Source organism: Nyctibius grandis, chromosome 1 (genome assembly GCF_013368605.1).
Source record: "Nyctibius grandis isolate bNycGra1 chromosome 1, bNycGra1.pri, whole genome shotgun sequence".
Lineage (NCBI taxonomy): Eukaryota > Metazoa > Chordata > Aves > Nyctibiiformes > Nyctibiidae > Nyctibius > Nyctibius grandis.
In genome coordinates, this window is record NC_090658.1 from 23595837 (window position 1) to 23616528 (window position 20692).

The 20692-nt window shown below is 36.8% G+C and overlaps 1 protein-coding gene across 1 annotated transcript in view; it reads left to right on the plus strand.

Annotated features, from left to right (window-relative positions):
- The window catches only part of USH2A (usherin), a 419339-nt gene that overhangs the window by 101546 nt on the left and 297101 nt on the right, over positions 1 to 20692 (plus strand). Inside the window, exons 16-20 of the mRNA XM_068406084.1 lie at positions 1017 to 1511; positions 3240 to 3512; positions 4994 to 5151; positions 6442 to 6586; positions 16751 to 16981. Of these exons, the coding sequence (XP_068262185.1) occupies positions 1017 to 1511; positions 3240 to 3512; positions 4994 to 5151; positions 6442 to 6586; positions 16751 to 16981 (1302 nt within the window). The remainder of the gene's footprint in view (positions 1 to 1016; positions 1512 to 3239; positions 3513 to 4993; positions 5152 to 6441; positions 6587 to 16750; positions 16982 to 20692) is intronic.

Consider the following 20692-nt stretch of genomic DNA (forward strand, 5'->3'; position numbering starts at 1 on the left):
CATGGTCGCTATGCCCAAGACAGCCTCCAAACATCACATCACCCACAAGTCCTTCTCTGTTCGCAAATAAGAGGTCCAGCGGAGTGCCTTCCCTAGGTGACTCACTCACCAGCTGTGTCACAAAGTTATCTCCCACACACTCCAGGAACCTCCGAGACTGTTTCCTCTCTACTGTATTGTATTTTGAGCAGACATCCAGTTGAAGTCCCCCACAAGAACAAGGGCTACTGATTGTGAGACTTCTCCCAGCTCCTCATAGAATATTTAATCTGCCTCTTCATCCGGGTTGGGTGGTCTGTAGCAGGCTCCCACCATGATATCTGCCTTGTTGGCCTTCCTCCTGATTCTTACCCATAAACACTGAACCCTATTATCACCATCCTCAAGGTCTAGACAGTCAAAACACTCCCTAACATACAGGGCCACCCCACCACTTCTCCTACATTGCCTATCTATTCTGAAGAGTTTATAGCCATCCATTGCAGCACTCCAGTTGTGCGAGTCATCCCACCATATTTCCATGATGGCAGCTATGTCAGAGTTTTCCTGCTGCACAATTGGCTTCCAGCTCCTCCTGTTTGTTGCTCATGCTGCATGCGTTGGTGTAGATGAACTTCAGCTGGGCTACTGATCCCACCACCTTTGTGGGAAGAGAAGCCCTAATTCCTGCATGACCATTCTCCAGCGCTTCCATGGTTTCTAACCCACCAATAACCCTTGCACGTCTGCTGCCACATGGTGCTCCATCTCCTGCCTCCACTGAGGCGGCAGGCCAAAGGACTTTACTAGCACACCGTCCCACAAACACTGGTGTGCTGCCCCCAGGCTTTTCTCTAGCGAGCCTGGTTTTATCCCCTTCCCCCTTCAATACCAGTTTAATGATCTCAAGAAGAGCATGCAAACGGGCATAAGTATCTTACGTCTTGGATTAGGGCTGGAAATACTTTAAGTATGCAAATTAAGATTATTTTTAATGTGTTAGACTGATACAATTTTCTTCTCACCTGTTTTTTTAGGTGTTCAGACCTTCACCGATACCATGTTATCTCCATATACCTTATATTCCTATTACATCCAAGCCAGCAACGTTCATGGTTTTACAAGAAGTGCCTCAGTGACATACAGAACAAAATCTGGGAAGCCTGCAGAAAGCTTGCATTTAAATCCCGTTTTTCCTGTTAGTCACCACTCCGTTTTACTTTCCTGGACAAGCCTCTCCAATGACTCCGGGCCCATAGAGAAATACATTTTGTCGTGTACTAGCTTGGTTGATCTTCAACCTTGTGGTCAGTATGAAGGCTTAAAAACTTCAGCAATTATTTGGAATCTCATTCCATTTACAAAGTATGTTTTTTCTGTACAAGCTTGTACTAGTGGAGGCTGCTTAAAGAGCCAGCCAGTAACAGTAATTACTGCACAAGCTCCTCCAGAAGGTCTACACCCACCGATGATAGAAACCCTCAGCTCTACAGAACTGGCTGTGGAGTGGTCACCACCCGAGAAACCAAATGGTAGGACTCTGTATTTACTTCTGTAAATCAAAGATTATGCAAAGAAAAAGCAGCATTTTCTCAAATCTGGTTAGAATATCCTTATCCGTGTGACATAAACTGAGAATGAAGTAAGGCATTGTCTTAATTTGACTGTCTGCCACTAAAAGTATCCTCAGAGTCTATGTTTTTTTCTTTTGGAGTCCAGAACTGCAACTGAATGTGTTGGGTCCAGGATTTAGCCCTTAGTGACATCTGCTGCAGCAAAAATCGCATTTATAATTAAATATTTACAGTAAAATTAATTTTTTCCTAATTTGCCAGATCACCTAGTTTAGACAGATGTGATGATATTGCCTTACAAAGAATAAATAAGCAGATAACAGTTATGGAAAAAAAACCCCTAAGAATCAACAGAGAAGTCTGTTTTTAAAACCATCCGTCATGTGTAGTAACTAATTCTATTACCAGTATAACTTTGTTAGGAATTAGGTGGTTGCCAAGAGTTGCTGGTCTAACTTGTGTAATAATATTTTAGGTTTTTGAAACTGAGAATGCAGCTGTTGTAGGATACTTTTGTGATGCCACAGATTTTACTGGTAAACACTTTATCTTTTAATATATGTGCAATGGAGCTTTGTGAACTTGCACTTACACGCACAAATATTTGTGCATGCAAAACCAAGCATTTTGATCTGTTCACAAAATGGGCATCTGTGTATGGGGAGCTCAGTTTTCTTTTGGAACATCTTATTTTCTAGCTATTACCAGATCAGACAGGAAGAATGCCCACACAGGAATGCCTGTATGTATTTAGAGGGGCAGTTCATGATACTTGCTGTTAGTACTTGTCCCTCAACCTGTAGCATATACTCTTCATAGTTTGCTTCATCGCCATTACATGGATGTAATTGCCAGCACAGGCAGATTTAAGCAATGCTCTTATATTTCTTTTGATGTCTGGTCAGATTTCCTGGTCTTTCCAAAGGCAGAGAGAAGCTTTTTCTCCCAAGTCACCTCTCCAGTTCTGTGTATAAGTATAGCCCCAAATATATGCATTATATGGTAATTAACTATATGTCCTGGCTTTGCTATGTCTCTCAGCTTTTCCGTTTGGGAAATCTCCAGTCAGCTTTCTTACACTCTACTTTCCTACTAGTTAAACTGCTTCCACGATCCAACCTAGATCATGTATCACTTCATACCACAATACTGAACGTTGTTTTTTTTTTTTCCAAAGTGGTGAGACCTTCCTGGGTATGTAATAGGTTTATGTTGATGGAAAACTGACACGCATGTATCTTCTATCCAATAGTATGTTCTAAAAGGTCAGCATTAAACTGCCATTCAAAAATTCCCTACCCATTGTGTGGAAAAAAAATTTTAAAAAATTTTTCAAAGATTAATTCTCCCTTTGAAAATCAGAGGCTTGAAGTAATTTCCAGTAACATTTGATCAGAACTTTAGGATATCGTCTTCCAGTGAGAATGGAAGAACTCATACTGTAATCTAGCCATTTGTTTTCAAATCCCTAAATTGCATTGAGGGGAAAATAAACAGTGTAATGCAAGAAATGCCAAAGTGAGCATTTGGATGAAAATAGCAGAAATGAGGAAAACTCGTGCTATTTTTTCTATGATGTTGATTGATGGATTGATTGTTAGCTCATTAAATATACTGGTGTTAGTATTTTAGTGGAACTCTAGAAATTGAATGCACTAATTTTTCTGGCTTGCTTTTTTTTTCTAGGCATAATTATAAGATATGAAGTTTACATGAGAAGAAAATTAAAACCAGCTGGGAACTTTCTTCCTCCTGAAATTCGTATTTTCCAAAGCAGTGGGTGGCTCAGCCCTCAACCAGTTATGGAGTCTCCCAATGAAAATGCCCTGGCTCCACCGCAGACCAGTACCACGGTCACTGATCTGGAGCCATTCACCGAGTATGAATTTTATGTGCTAGCAATAAACATGGCAGGTAGCATATCTTCAGATTGGATATCAGGACGAACAGGAGAGGCTGGTAAGTACTGGTTTGAATTTGCTTGATACAAATGAAAGGAAAAACTAAATTAGAATGCATTCTTAATTTTTTTCAATAAAAAGTGTCTAGAGATGATTCAAATAGGGACAAATTCTCATTTTTTAACTAATTAAAGATAGGTCAGATTATCTGAGAAATTAGCATGTTAAGCAAAAACTTTTTCTTCACCATAAAATCATACTGTTGAAGAAAATAATCCCTGTCAATTAAACCAAAATTTCAAAACTACAAGATTGAAAAATCTACCAAGCAGTGTTTGAATTCTCCACTATTTTTCTAGTTGTTATTTATATGTTCTTTAAAGGGAGAAGACATGAAAAAAGATAGATTTTGTCACAAATGTACTAACAGTTGGTGTGAATCAGGAATGTTGTCCAAGAAGTTACATATATTCAGAAAGGAGGTTCAATTGAGTTTTCCTGAGCTGAGGTTTTGATTCTTTAGAAAGCATTTTTTTTAAGAGCTTGAGAGGGTTATCTTTTCACGAGTATAGTGCTTGAAACTTTTCATCTGTTTTTATGGAGGCCAAGTGTCATAATATGGGCCACTTTTTTTCAGAAGTTTAGCCAGTTCACAACAGCCCTTCTGTTCAGATTTTCAAAAGGGCTTGCCACTTGACTTATTATTTGAAGTAACAGCTATTTATTTCAATGCTTTCATTCGAAACCTAAGTTTTTTAGGCTGATAGAGCCTATGTTTTACAATTAAACATCTCTATTATATCACTGATACCTTTGTTTGCTGTCGGCTTGAAAATCATATCCTCAGTCATTTGCTCCCTCAAAACAGCAAGCTAAACTAATTCCCCTTTCAAAATAAGTCTTTGTGCTTATCTGTTCTTAAATACTATATGTTATAAAAGTGTTAAATTGTATTTGGGAAGAGGTCCATTAGTGTGTTGTTTGTATGTAGCAGAAGTGCTATGAGTTGGTATCCTATTATTACAGAGTAATCAGGTGGGGATTTAACTGCAGTGCAAACAATCCTTTTACAGATTTACTATGGAAGACAGGGGAACTGTTTTGTAAGAAGTGAGAGACATGTTAATTTCAAACTGGCCTAGCAAACAAAATTGCTTTTAAGATGCTGAAGTATTGAACACTTTTTGCTTTTATCAGTTTTTTCCCAGGTTGCATGAAGTTTTTCTTCAAGTCTTTTTCATTTGTATGTACTTTCCTACCTGCTACAGGGGTTAGGACTTTAGTGCTGATTAGTGTTTCTTTGAAGGCATAGGCAGAGTTTTATTCTGCATGCATGGCCAGAGTAGAAAAGAGGAGAATGATGGTTGGGGTACTTTTTATGTGCTATCAAAATAATCTGAAAATTCCTGTTAGACTTGAAAATAAGGTTAAAAAAGAAAAGATTGTCTGAAATGGTGTTTTACAAATACAGTGAGAAAGCTTGCATTACACACATTGCTCACTTATTTTATGAATGTTATTGTATTGATTTGATTTTAGCCCCAGTGTTCATGCCATCTCCATCAGTGTTCCCTCTTTCACCATATTCCCTCAATGTGTCATGGGAAAAACCTGAAGATAATTTAGCAAGAGGAGAAGTGATGGGATACAGCGTCAGTTTGATGACAGAACAAAAGTTCTTGCCACCATTTTCCCAGGTATTATTGTTAGTTACATTAATTTTTTTGTAAGTGGTGGTAGTAAAATTAATGAAGTCTGATGTTCTCCTTGACGTTGTGATGAATCATTTCCCTGATTTGCTGTATATCCTCTGATCTAACTTTTTCACATACCAGTTTATCTTGAGTACTCTGTAATGTTACACACTACTTTCAGGTTTTAAGTTGTATTCCTGAGCTGACTTGTTCTCAGTAGTGAGTGAGGTTCAGAATTAGGAGGGATGAGACTGAGCCACAACATTTAAATTGCCTTGATCTTTGCATGTTCCGATTCTGTATTATTGCTATATTTGCTGATATGCTTAAAGCCATGTTGTTTTGTAGGAATGTGCATTTTCATTAAGAAGGTACATGTCTGGCTTCCTGGATAATGGACAAGTCTTTGAAGTGGGGAAACCTAAAAGAGCAGAAAACCAACTTTATAAAGTCTAAATAAGTGATTTTAAAATACTGTTGTAATTTTTGAGTGACTGGGTTTGGCTAACAAATGCAATGGCAGTAGTAGTAAGCTAAAAGTTTAGGAATAAGCAAAGAAACGTGATAGGTAATCAGAATGTAGGAGTGGATCTGGTGCTCTGACACTGTGTTTCGTGTTTCGGAGCTGATTTTGTCTTTCAGTGGTACCACAGATGGGCCTCGGTTTGTCTGTGAAGTGGGGATACCATTGCTCCTGGGGCTGTTGTAACAATACATAAATGTAAATTGCTTCTGGTCACAGGCTTACAAGCCTATTTTTCATCTAAATAAACATCTGATAAAGTAGTTTTCTAAAATACAACAGTTTATTCAGTTCCACTCTAACAGCTTAAAGTAATGTTAAAGTAAAGCAGATTCAAATGTCTGTAGGTATTAGTTATTCCCCTCCCTCGTAATGCCTGCTAATCATGTCACTGATTCAATGGTGGTAAGATTTCACCACTTAATACTGTCATCTTCATCATCTGGATTGTAGCTGCACTGTTTGTAGTGATAACTGCACCACCACACAGTTTTATGAGGCAATAACTTTGTTTCCTCATTTATCCACTCAGGAACTGGCTTATTACCTCATAAAACAGTGTGATGGGAAGTGTTATCACCTAAATCCTAGCTTGTTCAGATTCTCCAAAATAATCCTCTCCCTCAGTAGGTCTTTGCAGGCTTTTGCATGTCTAAATGAGGGAATCTGCAAATTCAAAGACAAGTTTCTTATTAGCGAACATTTCATCAATTAATAGGAATGAAAATATTATTGACCAACTGTCGTCTTCCAATCTGTTTGCTTTGCAGGTTTTGCACATAGCTGAGGCTCATGAGCTATCCTATGTAGCAGCGGGATTAAAATCTTACAGGACATACAACTTTACTGTTACTCTCTGCAATCAAATTGGTTGTGTAACCAGTGAGCCAGGCATGGGGCAAACCTTGGCAGCTGGTAAGGAAACAATCTGTTTCAAAGTGCAAATCTGACACACAGTTTACTAATGAATACCATTAAGATGATCCTAGTTTGATGCACAGTGACAGGGGTAGGTGTTGTATTAATACAAAGTGACTTGCTTAATTATTATTTGTTTATCTTGACAGATTAAAACCAAAGTGTTTTCAATGAAGGTTTAAGGTACACTATTATGGCAATAGGATTTGTGTACTGCTCTCTCAAGTGCATGTTATGGATATGTATATTTTTATTCCTGTTTATTTAAATGGTAACTCTACATAAATCTGTCTGAATTCATTTATTTATTATGATAGGAAGTTGTTCATTTGTTGTTGGGGATTTTTTGTGTGTGTGGTTTGCACGACAGGGCATGCAAAATGCACATGCTGTGCCAATGCCTTGCTTAACCTGTATTAAACTCTAACGTATGTGCATAGCTTATTTGTGTGTCTAAATCAAAAGCAACATACATGCTTTGGGTCTGCTCTTTTGAAAATATTTATTTAGCCCCTGAGATTTATGAGATTTTGCTTTGTAGATATGTATACTCATACTTTCCTAGGGAAGAAACTGCATATATGTGTCTGTGCACCTTAATAAATTTTCAGTCTTTGAGTTAATTTCAGCCACATGTGTCAGGGATTTTAAAGGTACTAACTTTCTACAAATTTAGGGGAAAATAAGCATCAGTACAAAACAGGTGGAGAAAGCCTATGTTTACTTTGAAGAAAAATAACTCGTTTCTTAGACATCAGAGGATCAAGAAGGTTTTGAGAGAGAAATTGTTAGGAAAATCAGCTACGCAAGTCTCTGTTCATGGAATGAGGTAGTCAGTACAGCTCTTTATAAATATAAACTCAAAATACATGCTATGTGACACACTGGTGGTCACCTGCAGAGAGCTGACTACTTAACATTGTGGTTTGCTTTGCTATAGACATTTAAAACACATTAATTACTTTCACAATATTAGCATTTTCAGTTAAGCAATTAGTGATATTGTCATATGGATGTTGTGATGATGATCTTTGAAATTACCTCTCTTATACAATATGGTCTCTCATAGGAAAAAAAATCTGAAAATTTCTGCTGTGCAGAATGTTTTCCTAGGCTCCGTGGGCTATATTTGAGTTGCCTGAATTCTATCAAAGTTCCTCTGGGTAATCAATAAAGAGAGATAGGAGCTTCCAGATGGGGAATAAGGAGTTGCCCAGCGCCAGTAAATAGGAAGCTTTATATACCTGAACTGAAGTGGAATTTAAGCTGTTGGGGTATTACCTCTAGTCTGTCCTCTGTTCTTCATCTGTTTATTTAATTGCCTTTCCATTTGTTCTCAAGTGGAAGATAGATTATTTGTTCCTTGATTCACCATATAGTCATTGTGTTTCAGTGGGCAAAGATTGTTCTGTCAATCTTCTCTCTTGCTGAATTGCTGATTTCAAAATTTATTACCTCATACTGCCACCTCTTCAAGTTTCAAGCAGACCATCTACAGTCTTCTACTTGTATGAGTATGACTTTATCCCATACCACGCAGCCATGCAAGGAATAGCGTTCCAGTCTGTGCTGATAACCATGGAAACAACTATGGCCAAACGGCACACCTTGTTCCTACAAATGATCCAACTTTGTGTTTATACATTTATTAAAAGATTCAGAAACAATAGCTTAGTTATGCTTGACAGCTTGTTTATGACCATCTCCTCCCTGGCTGTGTTAATACTTAGAGACCTATCACATTAGAGAAGACAGGAGAATACAAAATAGAATAACAGACGTGTCCCTGTTTATTAGCAGTTTTGCAGTTAGCCTTTTCCTGCTTACTGTTGTAAGCCTTGAAAGCAACAAATCAGTCCTGTATTGGATTCCTTTTATGTTTTTAAAGCATGTTAATGCAGTGACTTAAATTTTGAGAAACTAAAGAGTAAAACACTGAAATTTTGCACGCAATTTTATCTTCCGCCATTCACATTTTCCATTTCTGGAGAAAATTGTTTAACAATATCCATCCAGGTGGGCTTTTATTGTGGGCACGTTCTATAGAACTGTCTTTCAAAAGAAAATTTAGAAGAAACACTACTTATGTGATGACTTTTAGATCAAAGCGAGTTCAAACTTGGAACAAAGATAGGAGAAACCAGTCCCTGTCATTTGTAAAAACAGATGATCAAGTCTTAGTCCATTAATATCCTTTTGTGTCATTGAATGGTGCAAAATGAAATTAAAATTGCCTTTCTAGGACTGTTGAGTTCTGTTTCATGAAGGAATGTCTCCCTGGCACAGAGACAGCCTCTCTGGCTGGATGCCAATCCCCCTCTATGCCCTGGCAGAGGGAGATTTTCAGAGGAAGTCTCGACTGAAATGTGCTCCAGCATGATGGTCCCTTTGCATCGTAACACAATCCAAGAGCTTTGAATTGTGTTCCAAGTTGGGCTAGAGGTCATACTGAATTAGACTAATTCTTCTCCTCTGATCCTGAGGAGGATAATGGAAAACTATCTTTACTTCTTCCATGTGTGGAGTATACTGATTTGTCATATGGATCATTTAAATCAATGGGTACTTTGATGACTGTGATTTTGGTGTGTCTAACTGATGTATATTAGCAAGGGGCTTTCTTTTGGAATTGCCAATGCCTTCTAAAATTTGTCACTAGAAGTCTCAAGTAATTTTTAAGCTTTGTTCATATCCATTAGGTTAATTTGAAGACTAGCTACAAAAAAAAGATACTCTTAAAAATCTATCATTCTTCTTTTTCTCTGGCAACATTTTTTTTTTATATGGCGTAACAGAGAAAAAAAAAAAGGGCAGAAACAAGGGTGTGAAATCACTAGAAACAAAAATGATGAGGAAGAAATGTAGGAGGTTTTGAGAGAGGATTTAAAAGACAAAGAAGAGAGACTTCTGCAGCCAGGGGCAGAATTTAAGGGTAAGACCTAAGGGAGCAGAAGCATCAGAAACAGTCTGCTGATCTTTCAATGAGAAGTCTTTTTGGAGTATAACTTAAAATTGGTTAAAATAATCCAGAAGCAAAGATAAAAAGTAGATCCCTTCTAATCTGGTTCAGTATAGGCATCCATACTGGGGATATATCATGAATAGCTTTGCAGGAAGAGAGTGAAAGAAAATTAAAATCAGCCATATGTCCTTGCGTCTGTCAGACTGGCAAAAAATCTCCTCCTCACCAATATATACACCCACAATATTTGTAAATGGTAATAAAAGAAGGCAATTGAGCCAGAAAAATGTGAGGAGAGAGACTGAGAAAGCAAACAAAATACAATTAATAAGAATTAAGTTATTTTGTAAAAAAAGCTGAGTGGAAGCTCTCACAAATGCATAGGAAACTAGGAAGAAGAAGAGATGTGATAAATAAAAGAACTTGCACAGGTATGCCTGATGCATGAGCAGCTCTGAGAATGGTAAAAAATGTTGGAAGATCAATGTTACATGGTAATGCAGTATTGGGATGAAATATCAGAACAAGCATGTCAAGTTAATGGAAGAAGAGAATTAACCCATGTCTGTTACTCGACAAGAAGGTGACTGAACAGAAATAGAACCCCAGTTTGGTGTGTTCGGATACAAATACACAGATAGTTGGCTTTTAAAGTCTCAAATAATTAAAAAGTGTTTCATACTTTTTCTTTCAGTTTTTTAAACATCAGACTAAGGTTGCACACTCCACAATCCATGTGGTATTTGAAATATTCTTTATGCACTTAAATACTCTTTCAATAGCATGTGCACAATATTGTGCACATGCTATTGAAAGCCTTGGCTGATAGATGAGGAAAGTGCATTTGTAATACTTTCTTTGAAACTTTGAAATCCACTTTGAGCTTCATTTTTGTCTTTGCTATCCCAAGATCATCAAGTGGAACTGCATGTTTGTAACTGAAAGCAATACTGGACAGTAATTATACATTTTTCATCTCAACATCTAGAGGCACATTTTGCTTTATTCCTTTCTCCAGGTTCTGCTGAGTCCAAATGCCTGTTTATTTTTGAGAGTGGTGTTCACCCTGTTGTTATTACCAGGTCTTAGGCTATTTTTTTTTTATTTCCAGAAGCGCTTTTTGCTTTGTGGTTTTATCTCGTGTAGGATTCTGAGCTGATACCTGGGAATTTATAGAACCGTACTAGATGGTACAAGTGAAAGACCTGGTCCCTTAAAAGTGATTTTTTTTTGACAATGTGTTTGCATAAAATTATTAATTACTCGCATTATTCTTTGCAGCATCTACCAAGACAAAACATGCATGTTTTTCCAAATTTTTCACTCAGGGAGAGAAGCATCTTTTTTTTTTTTTTTTTTCCCCAGCAATTTCAGACATTTCAACAGGATGGAATTAACCATGTGAGTGCTTGGACTAGTACAATTGCTTATCCTACCTCTCTCAAATCAGATAGTCAAAGGGTGCCTTAAACAATCTATACAGCTATGTTTCATTAACTACTATGTGACTGAGCTTATTTCTTGTAATCAAGTTTCTTTCCTTTGCCCTTCTTCATTTTTTTTTAAACTTCATTTAAAAAGCATTTTTTAAGAGACACGAAAGTATGGCTTTGTGATTGCTGCCATTTACCCCAGTACATTGTATTCCTGATCCTTTGCTTTTGATGGCAATTATAGGGTTCAGAAGCTAATTTGTAGAAAAGATTCTTCCAGCACCAGCTGCATCTGGCTTCTTGGCAGACTTCTCAAGCAGTTGTATTGGTGGCTTTGGAGTTGCCTCTGGATTTGCTGGGGTAATGATGCTGATGGGCTTTCTGGGCTGTCTCGCACTCCTTGATGTCATTTTCTTTTTGATTACCCTTTCAATCTGAGTAATTTGTCCATTTTTTCCATTCACAAATAAGGTCCAGTGTAAGCCCTTTTCAAAAGCCTCAACCCATTTGTCATGGCAATACAGCATTTGTTTATGCCTGTCATAGACTGCTTTTCTACAAAATGCTCAATGTTAAAATCACAAATACCTATTAAACAGGTAATAAGTAATGTATATTTTCCTTTGTTACAGAAGAGAAATATGAGGGCCATTTGCTGCTGGCCTGGAAACACAGATTGTTTTGCATGCGTGTACATGTCTCTTCATTGTGAATAGGACCAAAGTGATTAAACAAGCACTCTTAATATGTTAATTTATAATTTTAATTACAACAATCTTGTATATATAGTCATTAGTGAATACTAATATAAATATTTTTCTACCTTTTTATTCATAATGCATAAACCAATCATCCAGTTACTTCTCGGCAGTTGCCTGTTTCCGTTTCATAATACAATCTTTGTTCTTAGTTATGAATGCATTTTGTTCGTTCCTGTCTTGAATAATCCCTCATTAAGCTAGTCACTTTCTGCTCCATGCTAAAAAGGAAAAATTATCATGCAAATGTGGCATGCCATATTAAAAAGCACATTACCAAACACTTTTGTTGCTGTCCTTCAATTAGTTTCCCTTCTTTGAATTTAATTTCATTTGTTGTTAAACTACTGACTTGATGTATGGACTCATGAATTTGAGGCTGCTGCCAAGAATGTAGCAGGAAAAAAAAAAAATCAAAGCCTCTTCAGAAAGCTGCAGAGGCAATGCTGTAATGAATTTGCTTCACCTTTGACAAGAACACTTGAGCAGCATTGGAATCCTCTGATGATTCAGCTTGGCTAATTATCCAATTATTTATTTCAAGAATAAAGACACTGTTTTACAATTAGAAAAGTGTAAAGTAATCTGAGAAATTTCATAATGACAGATGACTTAAATAACTTCTGAGATAAATAGTATCTGCTCAAACTTGTCTTGCCAAGTGTTCAAGCTGTAGTTAAACTGCTCTTTGAGTTTCAGGAAATTACTAGGGACTCAAAAGTTATTTGTTTCTTCTCCACTACGAACCACATATTATACTTCAGAAAATAGCTCAGTTTGTTCTTTTCCCCCTGTGTCAAATTTGCAAGGTTTTTAAGCTATGTTTAAGTTGCATTCCTCTTGATTAAAAGCTTTTGGTTCAAAGCAATACTTTTTAATTGCCTAATGATATAAGTCAGTTCTTAGGAAAGAACCGTGCATTTAGGAGTTCATTTGCAATATAACTGAAAAATTCATTGCATGGCAGTAAAACAATTTACTGTTAATTACAAGGAGAAGAATTTGCTGTACCATGCTCACAGATTGCCATGAATCATGCAGCACTCCTAGAGATTTATAACAGATGTGTAAGTGGGATGAATTAGCAGGGTTTAATAACAGAGACACAAATCATGCAGACTTCAAGGAGCTTTAATTGATATACTAGAATGTGACGGGCATGAATCACTCAGCCATTCAACAGCACTGTAACATATGGTCAGCTCAATATGCTGCATCTTAAATCGGTTGGTGAGTCGTTGGTTGTCCCATATGGTGGAAGCAATATATTTTTCATCATTTTTTAAAAATACGGTGTATTACATCTATTTTTAAAGAAATATGATTGTAACATACCCGTGTTATTAAATTCTCTTTTGATGTCCATTATGGGTGGGTTTTATTCTTTTTGGAGGAAGAGTCCAAAATGTACTCTAAAGAATCTTCTAAAAAGAAAAAATCAAAATACTGTCAGAAGATATAAGTGTTATTTGTTGACTCATTTACTGTTGAAATGACTGATACTATTGTGAAGCACAGAGAAAGAAAAGAATCATATCAGAAATGCTATGGCAATCTCAGGGTCCTCTGGACTAATAACTTGTAACAAAAATGTAATGGATCACCAATAGTGAGGGATGTAATTTTACCTGCAAGATAAACTCCAAGATGGAAAAAATAATATTTTCTTTAAGGTTTTGTCCTCAAATTTGTGGAACATTTCTGTTTTAATTTGTATGTATGCATTTTGAATTCAACTGAACAATAATTAAGAACTGTATACTTTTCGTTACTGTTACCTTCCTGAACTATTCAGAATGGCTATTTGAAGGCTTCTGTGGAAGGGTACGCAAATACCTACCTACAGTATACTGAGCAGTAGTTATTCAAACATATGTAAGCCTGTTAAATTTAGCCACAGCGTAAATATGTTATTCCTGGGACAAGAATCTGGCAGAGTATGGAAAAGCTTTAGCAGTTGTATTAGTAAACCTGACAGACTTGAGAAAGGAGCATTGTATCCTTAGAACCATGGCTGCCAGAATTTAATGTCAACAATTAAAATTTATTTTGATCCTTACCTAGCGTTTATTACTGTTTGTATACACAACAGACCTTACTAATACAGAGATGCACTATTAGATGGAATTACCATCTGTTCAGAGTGAAATGCTGGCATCTGTCTTCGAGTCTGAAACTAAAATGATATTATTTCAAACAAAACAAAATTAACTGCTCTTTACTTACCAACTTCATTTTTGTGTACATGTGTGTGCATACACACATGGGAAAGGCTTATTTGTAATGACCTGTGTAGCAACATCTATATTTAGATATATGACTTCAACATAAGCTGTATGGACCATCTGTCTTTATTGGTCTTTTTTGTGCCCTCTGCTACACAATGGCATGCAACAATCATGGGCTTTTAAATACTGTTTTAGCTTTATAATATATTAAATATGTATTATATAGCAAGACATTAAAAGTACATAATTAAAATACACAAAATGTGACTTTGAATCCACTAAAATGTATTACGCTCATTATTTTGACAGATGTGTCTTAACAGAACGTGACTAAAAAAAAATTAAATAGGTAAAATTATAGTCGATTCATCTTTCAGAAAGTAGCTACAGGTACCACAGTGACACCTTTAGGAAAATATATACTGTATCTTTTAGTCTTGAATATTTTTAATTTCACCATTTAGTACCCTGCTGGGCTAGTGCTACAGAGTTATTTTCAGGCCTGTCTGTTCCTGTGCAGAGTTAGGATTTCTGTGTTTTGGGTTGGTTTTTGTTTTTTTTTTAATTTATGTAACTTATTATGTACAGTCTTCCACTGTCTTGATGCACAAGAATTCTCAAGCGTCAACGAGACTGTAGTTCAATACTAATGTTATAGCAAGGATGTTACTTTCTGAAAGGGTGGGCTTCTGTTCCATATATCACAAAATAATAAATTGTGTCATGCCAGTGTTTAATGCGTGTACACAGTGCATTAACTGTAACTGTAGTACATTTATTTGTGCTAGAGGAGACTTGAAAATTATTAAAAAATCAATACTTCCCTGTCAGAGAAGCAAGTGTTACGATGCATTTAAGTAGTTAATTGCGTAAGCCCCATAAAAGCTTCAGGTTTGGGTATCAGAGATGCCATAATTATGGTCCAAGTAACTGCCGTTTATTAATACTAGACTTTAGAGGAAGATATAGTTATTGTCACGAGTGTTAGTTAGCTATATGTGTTTTAGAAATAATGAATTTTAGCATTTCTATTTTACCATTAGTAAGCTCAAATGGAGGGCTCAGCCTCTTATGTTCGCATTTAAAATGCTGACGTACACCAGTTCCCTCCAAAGGTGAAGTTTTGATTGTTGAGCCATGTTTTCTATTTAAACTTGTGCATTAATACCACAATTCATTAGTACTGTGCCCTACTTATGCAGGAAAGCTTATGACCTCATGCTGCATTACTTCAATTTTGACATTGTAAATTTCTACCATAGCGTGAAATACTAATTAGATTGTGAAGTCATAAATGATGCCTAAGCAGGAATTTACAGCACATAGTGTCATTGGCAGTTTCCCAGTTCCCCCACTCCCTGCTTTCTCCAAGAAGAATATTTATCAAGTTAGAGGGAGGCAAAGAAAAAGAAAGAAAGAAAAAAAGAGAAAAGTAGCAACATGCTACAGGCAAATATGAAAAATGAAAAATACGTTAATGATCTTGGAAATGAGCGAATGTTTAAAAGGATGTTATTAATTCATTCTAAATGAAGCATTCTCTCCTTCTCTAAAGAACTCGCACTATGTACAATGCTGGGCTGTGAAGTAATATGTCAGCTTTCAAAGGCCCATATTTTAATTCAGGTTTTATTGTTCTTGAAAGGCGTTTATTGCTCTTTACTGTGTCATTATGGGAACAAGTAATTTTTACAAGTTGTCATTGTATTTCACTTCCTGGGTACAAATGAAGTTTCTGTTGTTAAATCCTTTTCTTTATCAGGGAAAGATGGGGAAGAAAAAAAGTCAAGGCAAGATGGTTATAGGTTCTATAGGTAGTAGAGTGTTCTTCTACTTCTCTAGATGATGTCTTTTATTGTTTCAGTGATGGTCCATTTCTTTCCCACCTGTATGGCCATCATGCCATTATCCAAACAGGTCATGCTGCCCTCCAGTGGCTTACTGTACAGTATTTTTTTTTTTTTAAATTTGCTCATAAGTCAGCTATAGAGTGACTAACACTATCAGAATGTTTAAAAGTATCAGAGTATTGGTTTTAATGGTAGGAGGGTCATTGTAATAACATAAAACTATCTTATGCTGATACCTTCGTGGAAACAATCTTGTATGGCGTCTTACTGTGTACCAGTGTTGGTGGAGAAAAGTCAGAGAGGATCATTTTCTTGAACTGAATAATTATCTGAACATATGTTAATGTCTTGTGTGCACACCGTGAGGAAAACAACCTGGTGGGCCTTCAGTATAGTGGACGGATAGCTGTTCTGCTCCTGTTGGTGAGGATAAGTTCAGTGATGAAAGACTCATGTTGTCATGTACCATACTGCTGAGATGTAGCAATAGTTAATTAACTGTGCAGATACTCCTTTGGTCTTTTACTCAAATCCAATGCTGAAAGTCACATGCTCACAGTGAGTATGGCATGAGAGGCTAATCAAGGAAGGAATACAAATATACCTTTTATGAAGACACCGATTCAGATTCTTAAAGACTATGAAAAAAATATTTTGGATATAATATTAGAGACATTTATCCAAAGCCTGAAAAAAAACAAATAGGGTGTTTCTTGTGGAATTGAAAGCAAGTTCCTATAAAGATTAAGAATGTCTTGTGGTGGGTGTTTTTTTTTTTTCTAATTAAGCTTTTATGGATATCTGTGTTTATTCTTAAGATGATCAGAAACTGAAGCAGGATGTTTTGTAAAAATTATGTTATATGCAATAAATAATTTCCCAAGTATTATGGACAAAGATACCTAGATATTTTTTTTTTATTATTCACAGCTCCAAGAAAACTTAGTGCCCCTCGTGTTGAAGGAATAAACAGCACAACGGTAAAGATAAATTGGAATGAACCTGAAGAACTTAATGGGCCTTCTCCCATCTACCAGGTGGAAAGGCTGGATTCATCATTAGCTACATTGACTACAGAAGTAATGAAAGGGATCCGTTTCCCAGGAAATGGATATTACAGATTCGCTAGTACCACTCTCCCCGCCAATACTTACTTTACAGGTAAATGAATTTAAATGACTTACAAAATGTACCAGTTGTACTCTATTTTTTTACCATTTGTTATCATCTTCTATATAATTTTCATGGTACAATCCATAGTTTTTAATTTATGAGCATAATGTGATTGTTAGTGATGCATGGGCTATTTCGATTTTCACATAAAAAACCTGTGGAAAACATTATTGGCCAGGTGGGATTTGTATTCCCTTGCCTTTGGACATAGAGATGTACATGATTGGTGAACGTTGCTGCATATTTGACTCATTTCCTAGTGGTAAATATAAGATGGATTTTATTTATTCTTCTGGGATAAAAACTTTTTGATGAATTTGCTGTGAATACTAAGGCATGTTTTCTTTGGTATCTTTTTGAGGATTCATGAGGTTGCATGAGTACTCAAAAAGCGCTTTCTTCTGTGTTCAGAACGTTTGTGTTGTGGTCCTGTTTGTTTTATCAAGGAAAGAAAAAAGACTGCCAATCTGACAGAAGTCTGCTGTTTCTGGGCCACTGGATATTATCTTCGCTCTTTTTTTTGATTAGTTGTTTATTTTGGAACTAGGCATTTTTCAGATTGAAGCAGACCAATTACCCTGTGTTCTGTGATCCTCATAATTTGCTGATGTCTTCACTTCTTGGATAAAGCAAAGATATAGACAGTGTGTTTTTTTGGAAAATATCTAGATGAACCTGGTTGCATGTTTGAGATGTTGTAGAGGTCTGTAAGTGAAATGTTACATTGGTGTGCACGAAGTATTAATTTTTAAAAGTACAAGAAGAAATGGCAGAGCTGAAAGTTTAAAAAAATTAAGGTGTAGGAAAGGGGTGTGTGTCTGTGTGTGTGTATATATATCAAGTCATGAGACTGATAGCAGCAAGGAGAAATCCAAAAGGAATCTAGGTAACGGTGAGGGTAAGCGTTAGATGGCATGCTGGTAGCGCAAAGGCCACATCACAGTGTGGTACAACTTAACGTGGTACTGAGCCTTGTTTGTTAAGACAGATAAGGGCTGCAAAAAGCATGCTGCATTGTTGACACAAAAGAATGCCAGAGATTTGAAAAGGACTGAGTAGCTGACACCCTTTGTCTTCTGGGTCATCACAGGTAATTCTGGCAAGAATATGTGAGCACAGATACCTTGGTACTTGCAAGTATGTGTGTGTGCCAATTCAGGTTTTGTACAAAACAAAAATCACCTTCCCGTCTCCCTATGATCACCCAGTGAACCTGATTTTTAAAAAAAGAAGTTGAAGATCGCTTCCATTTTTTTTTTTCTTGCTAGGTGTTTACTTGACTGATAGTCAAATAATAATAACAAGTGATAATGTGTTAGTTAAATATTGACACCATGTTGACTTGCAAAACCTGTCTCTGCGCAGGAATCTGTAGGAACAGCTGTTGGACTCCTTTTCTCATCCAAATTGCTCGATGCTTTTCCTGATACCAGAGTTTGCACCCCTTACTGTATATTTAGTAAAGAAAAATCTTTGATGTATTTCTTCTGTTGTCAGTTGTGATGATCTGAACACCAGAGGAATTGTGAGCTGCAGTTTTTCTCACTGGAGCTCCAGTCAGCCCCATCACTGCGTTTTAGTTAAATAGTTTAATCAGACAGGTAGAGAATTAGGAGTATCACTGAATTTCCCTCTCATCAGAAGTCCCGACAGTGTTGGGGAAGAGGATGTTGCACTACTGGAATTGTTAACATGCCTGTCTATTTGTAACTAGACAAGCCCAACACTCATCTACTCAAGCGCCGATTCAGTCTGGGGTTCAGTTATGCTCCGCAAGCTGAGATTGCGGCCTTGAATAAGGTTTATTGAGATGACTGAGGTAATTTGAGAGAATTTGGACAGACAGGTTGGGAGAAGATGTTAAAATTAACCTCCCTTCATATTGGCACCTGATGGCTGATAATGCTGTGTGGATAAATATAACTTATTATTGCTTTGGATTGTGTTCTTTCTTTTCGACCAGCTATTAGTCTGAGTACCTGGACACAACCTAGAACCAAAACATTCTAGGCAATTTGTCCAGACATCTGCTGGTAATGACTAACAATCAGGTTAAATCAGCCTGGTTTAGTACCTAAAAATGTGTAGTTCAGGTACTTGGCAACTCAATAAAGTTTTTGAAAAATATAAATCCAGGTTTTTCTAAGTAGATCATCAATCCTTCTTCCAAAACATGATGGAGGGAAAATTATAGCAAATCCAGGAGAGTTTAGAAGGACACTTAAGGGAATGAAAAATATTCTTGAACTGTACTCTGCACTTGTCTTGTTGTTGAGACCCTCTCTTATTATCCATCTCTGAAGACAAGCAGTTGGCAATTGTGCTTTATAGATGGAACAGCTTTAGTGTGTATGCAGCTGGGTACTTTTTTGACACAAAAGTGTGCCAGCTTGTATATGTCAGTCAGCAGACAGATACTTCTTAACACGTCTGGGATCTCCCACTGCTAATCCAGAAAAAGATATATCAGTTTATTCATTGTTAATAAATACAGTTGTCTTCACTACCTCCCCGACCGGTGTTACGCTTCGAGGTGCAAGTAATAGAGGCAGATGTATTATCTGGGAAATTTTCCAAATTAATCTTAAAAAAAAAAAAAAGTTAGGTAATAAACACTGGCTACACTAAGCAGCACCCTTCTGTCTGTAACAAAGCCTCCAGCTGTACAGGAAGATGTTCTCTGAGTACACGTTAGATGAGAGGAAGTCAGGTAAAGAAAAGGATTGTTTCTGCCAGAACTGTCCACATGCAACTTCTCAGCTCTTCAAACTGTGAAGAAGTGTTTTAGGCATCTGTAGTATCGTTTCCCAAAAGATGCAGACTTGATTTTTAATATTTATTCGTATCCCTTGAAGTTCTTAGATACAACAGCATTCATTATATCTATCAAAATACCACCAGGCAAAGGAACTGTAAGTGTTCTTGTTTTAACTAAGGAACTCATCCATCTCCCATCACTCTGAAGATTAGGGTATTCAAGTGTTTATCTTCATATCTTCCCCATAAGACAGCAAAGTGCTATCATTCTGATTTAATAGATCGGGAGCTGAAGTTCAGGTTCTACTTAGTGCAGGAGTTTTACTTAAAAGGCCCTCTAGAAATGGCTAGAAGGTTTTACAAGTTAGTTATTTTGTCTGGTTTGCTTTATCAGTACAGCTTGTGTGGTGCCGCTGTTGGTCTGGAGTCAGAATGCTGCAGTAACGCTGTTGTGCTTGTCTTTCTGGTTCTCTAGTAGTCAAGGGAGGTACTGTCTATTTTATACAGGGTGTAGACAGGCAAGGTTGGAGTTCAAAGAACTGTAAATAGCCGAGTGTCTGAATATCTTTTAAATTCAAATTATACTTGTATTATCTCTTTAATGACTGAGTCTAATGGCTAGGTCCAAAAAAAAGCCCAAGGATGAGGGTAATGTCATGTTAACCTGGCTTTTACTGCTAACAAATGGGTGAGAACAGTTTGCTCTGCAGGGAAGTTAGGGTCTTCATGTACTTTCTAGCAGAGGCGTATCAAGGCTTACAAGTAAGATCCTTCAAGATCATTGAATAAAATCCATGGAAAATACCATGCTGAACTGCTGAAGTGTGTGTGTGAAAATCAACAACAAGCCAACAGATATATTTATGAAAAGAGTTTTTCCTCAATTCTTTTTTGCTCCTTGGCTGTGGGTTAGGACTTGGGGTGCCTGAATGGATGAAACAA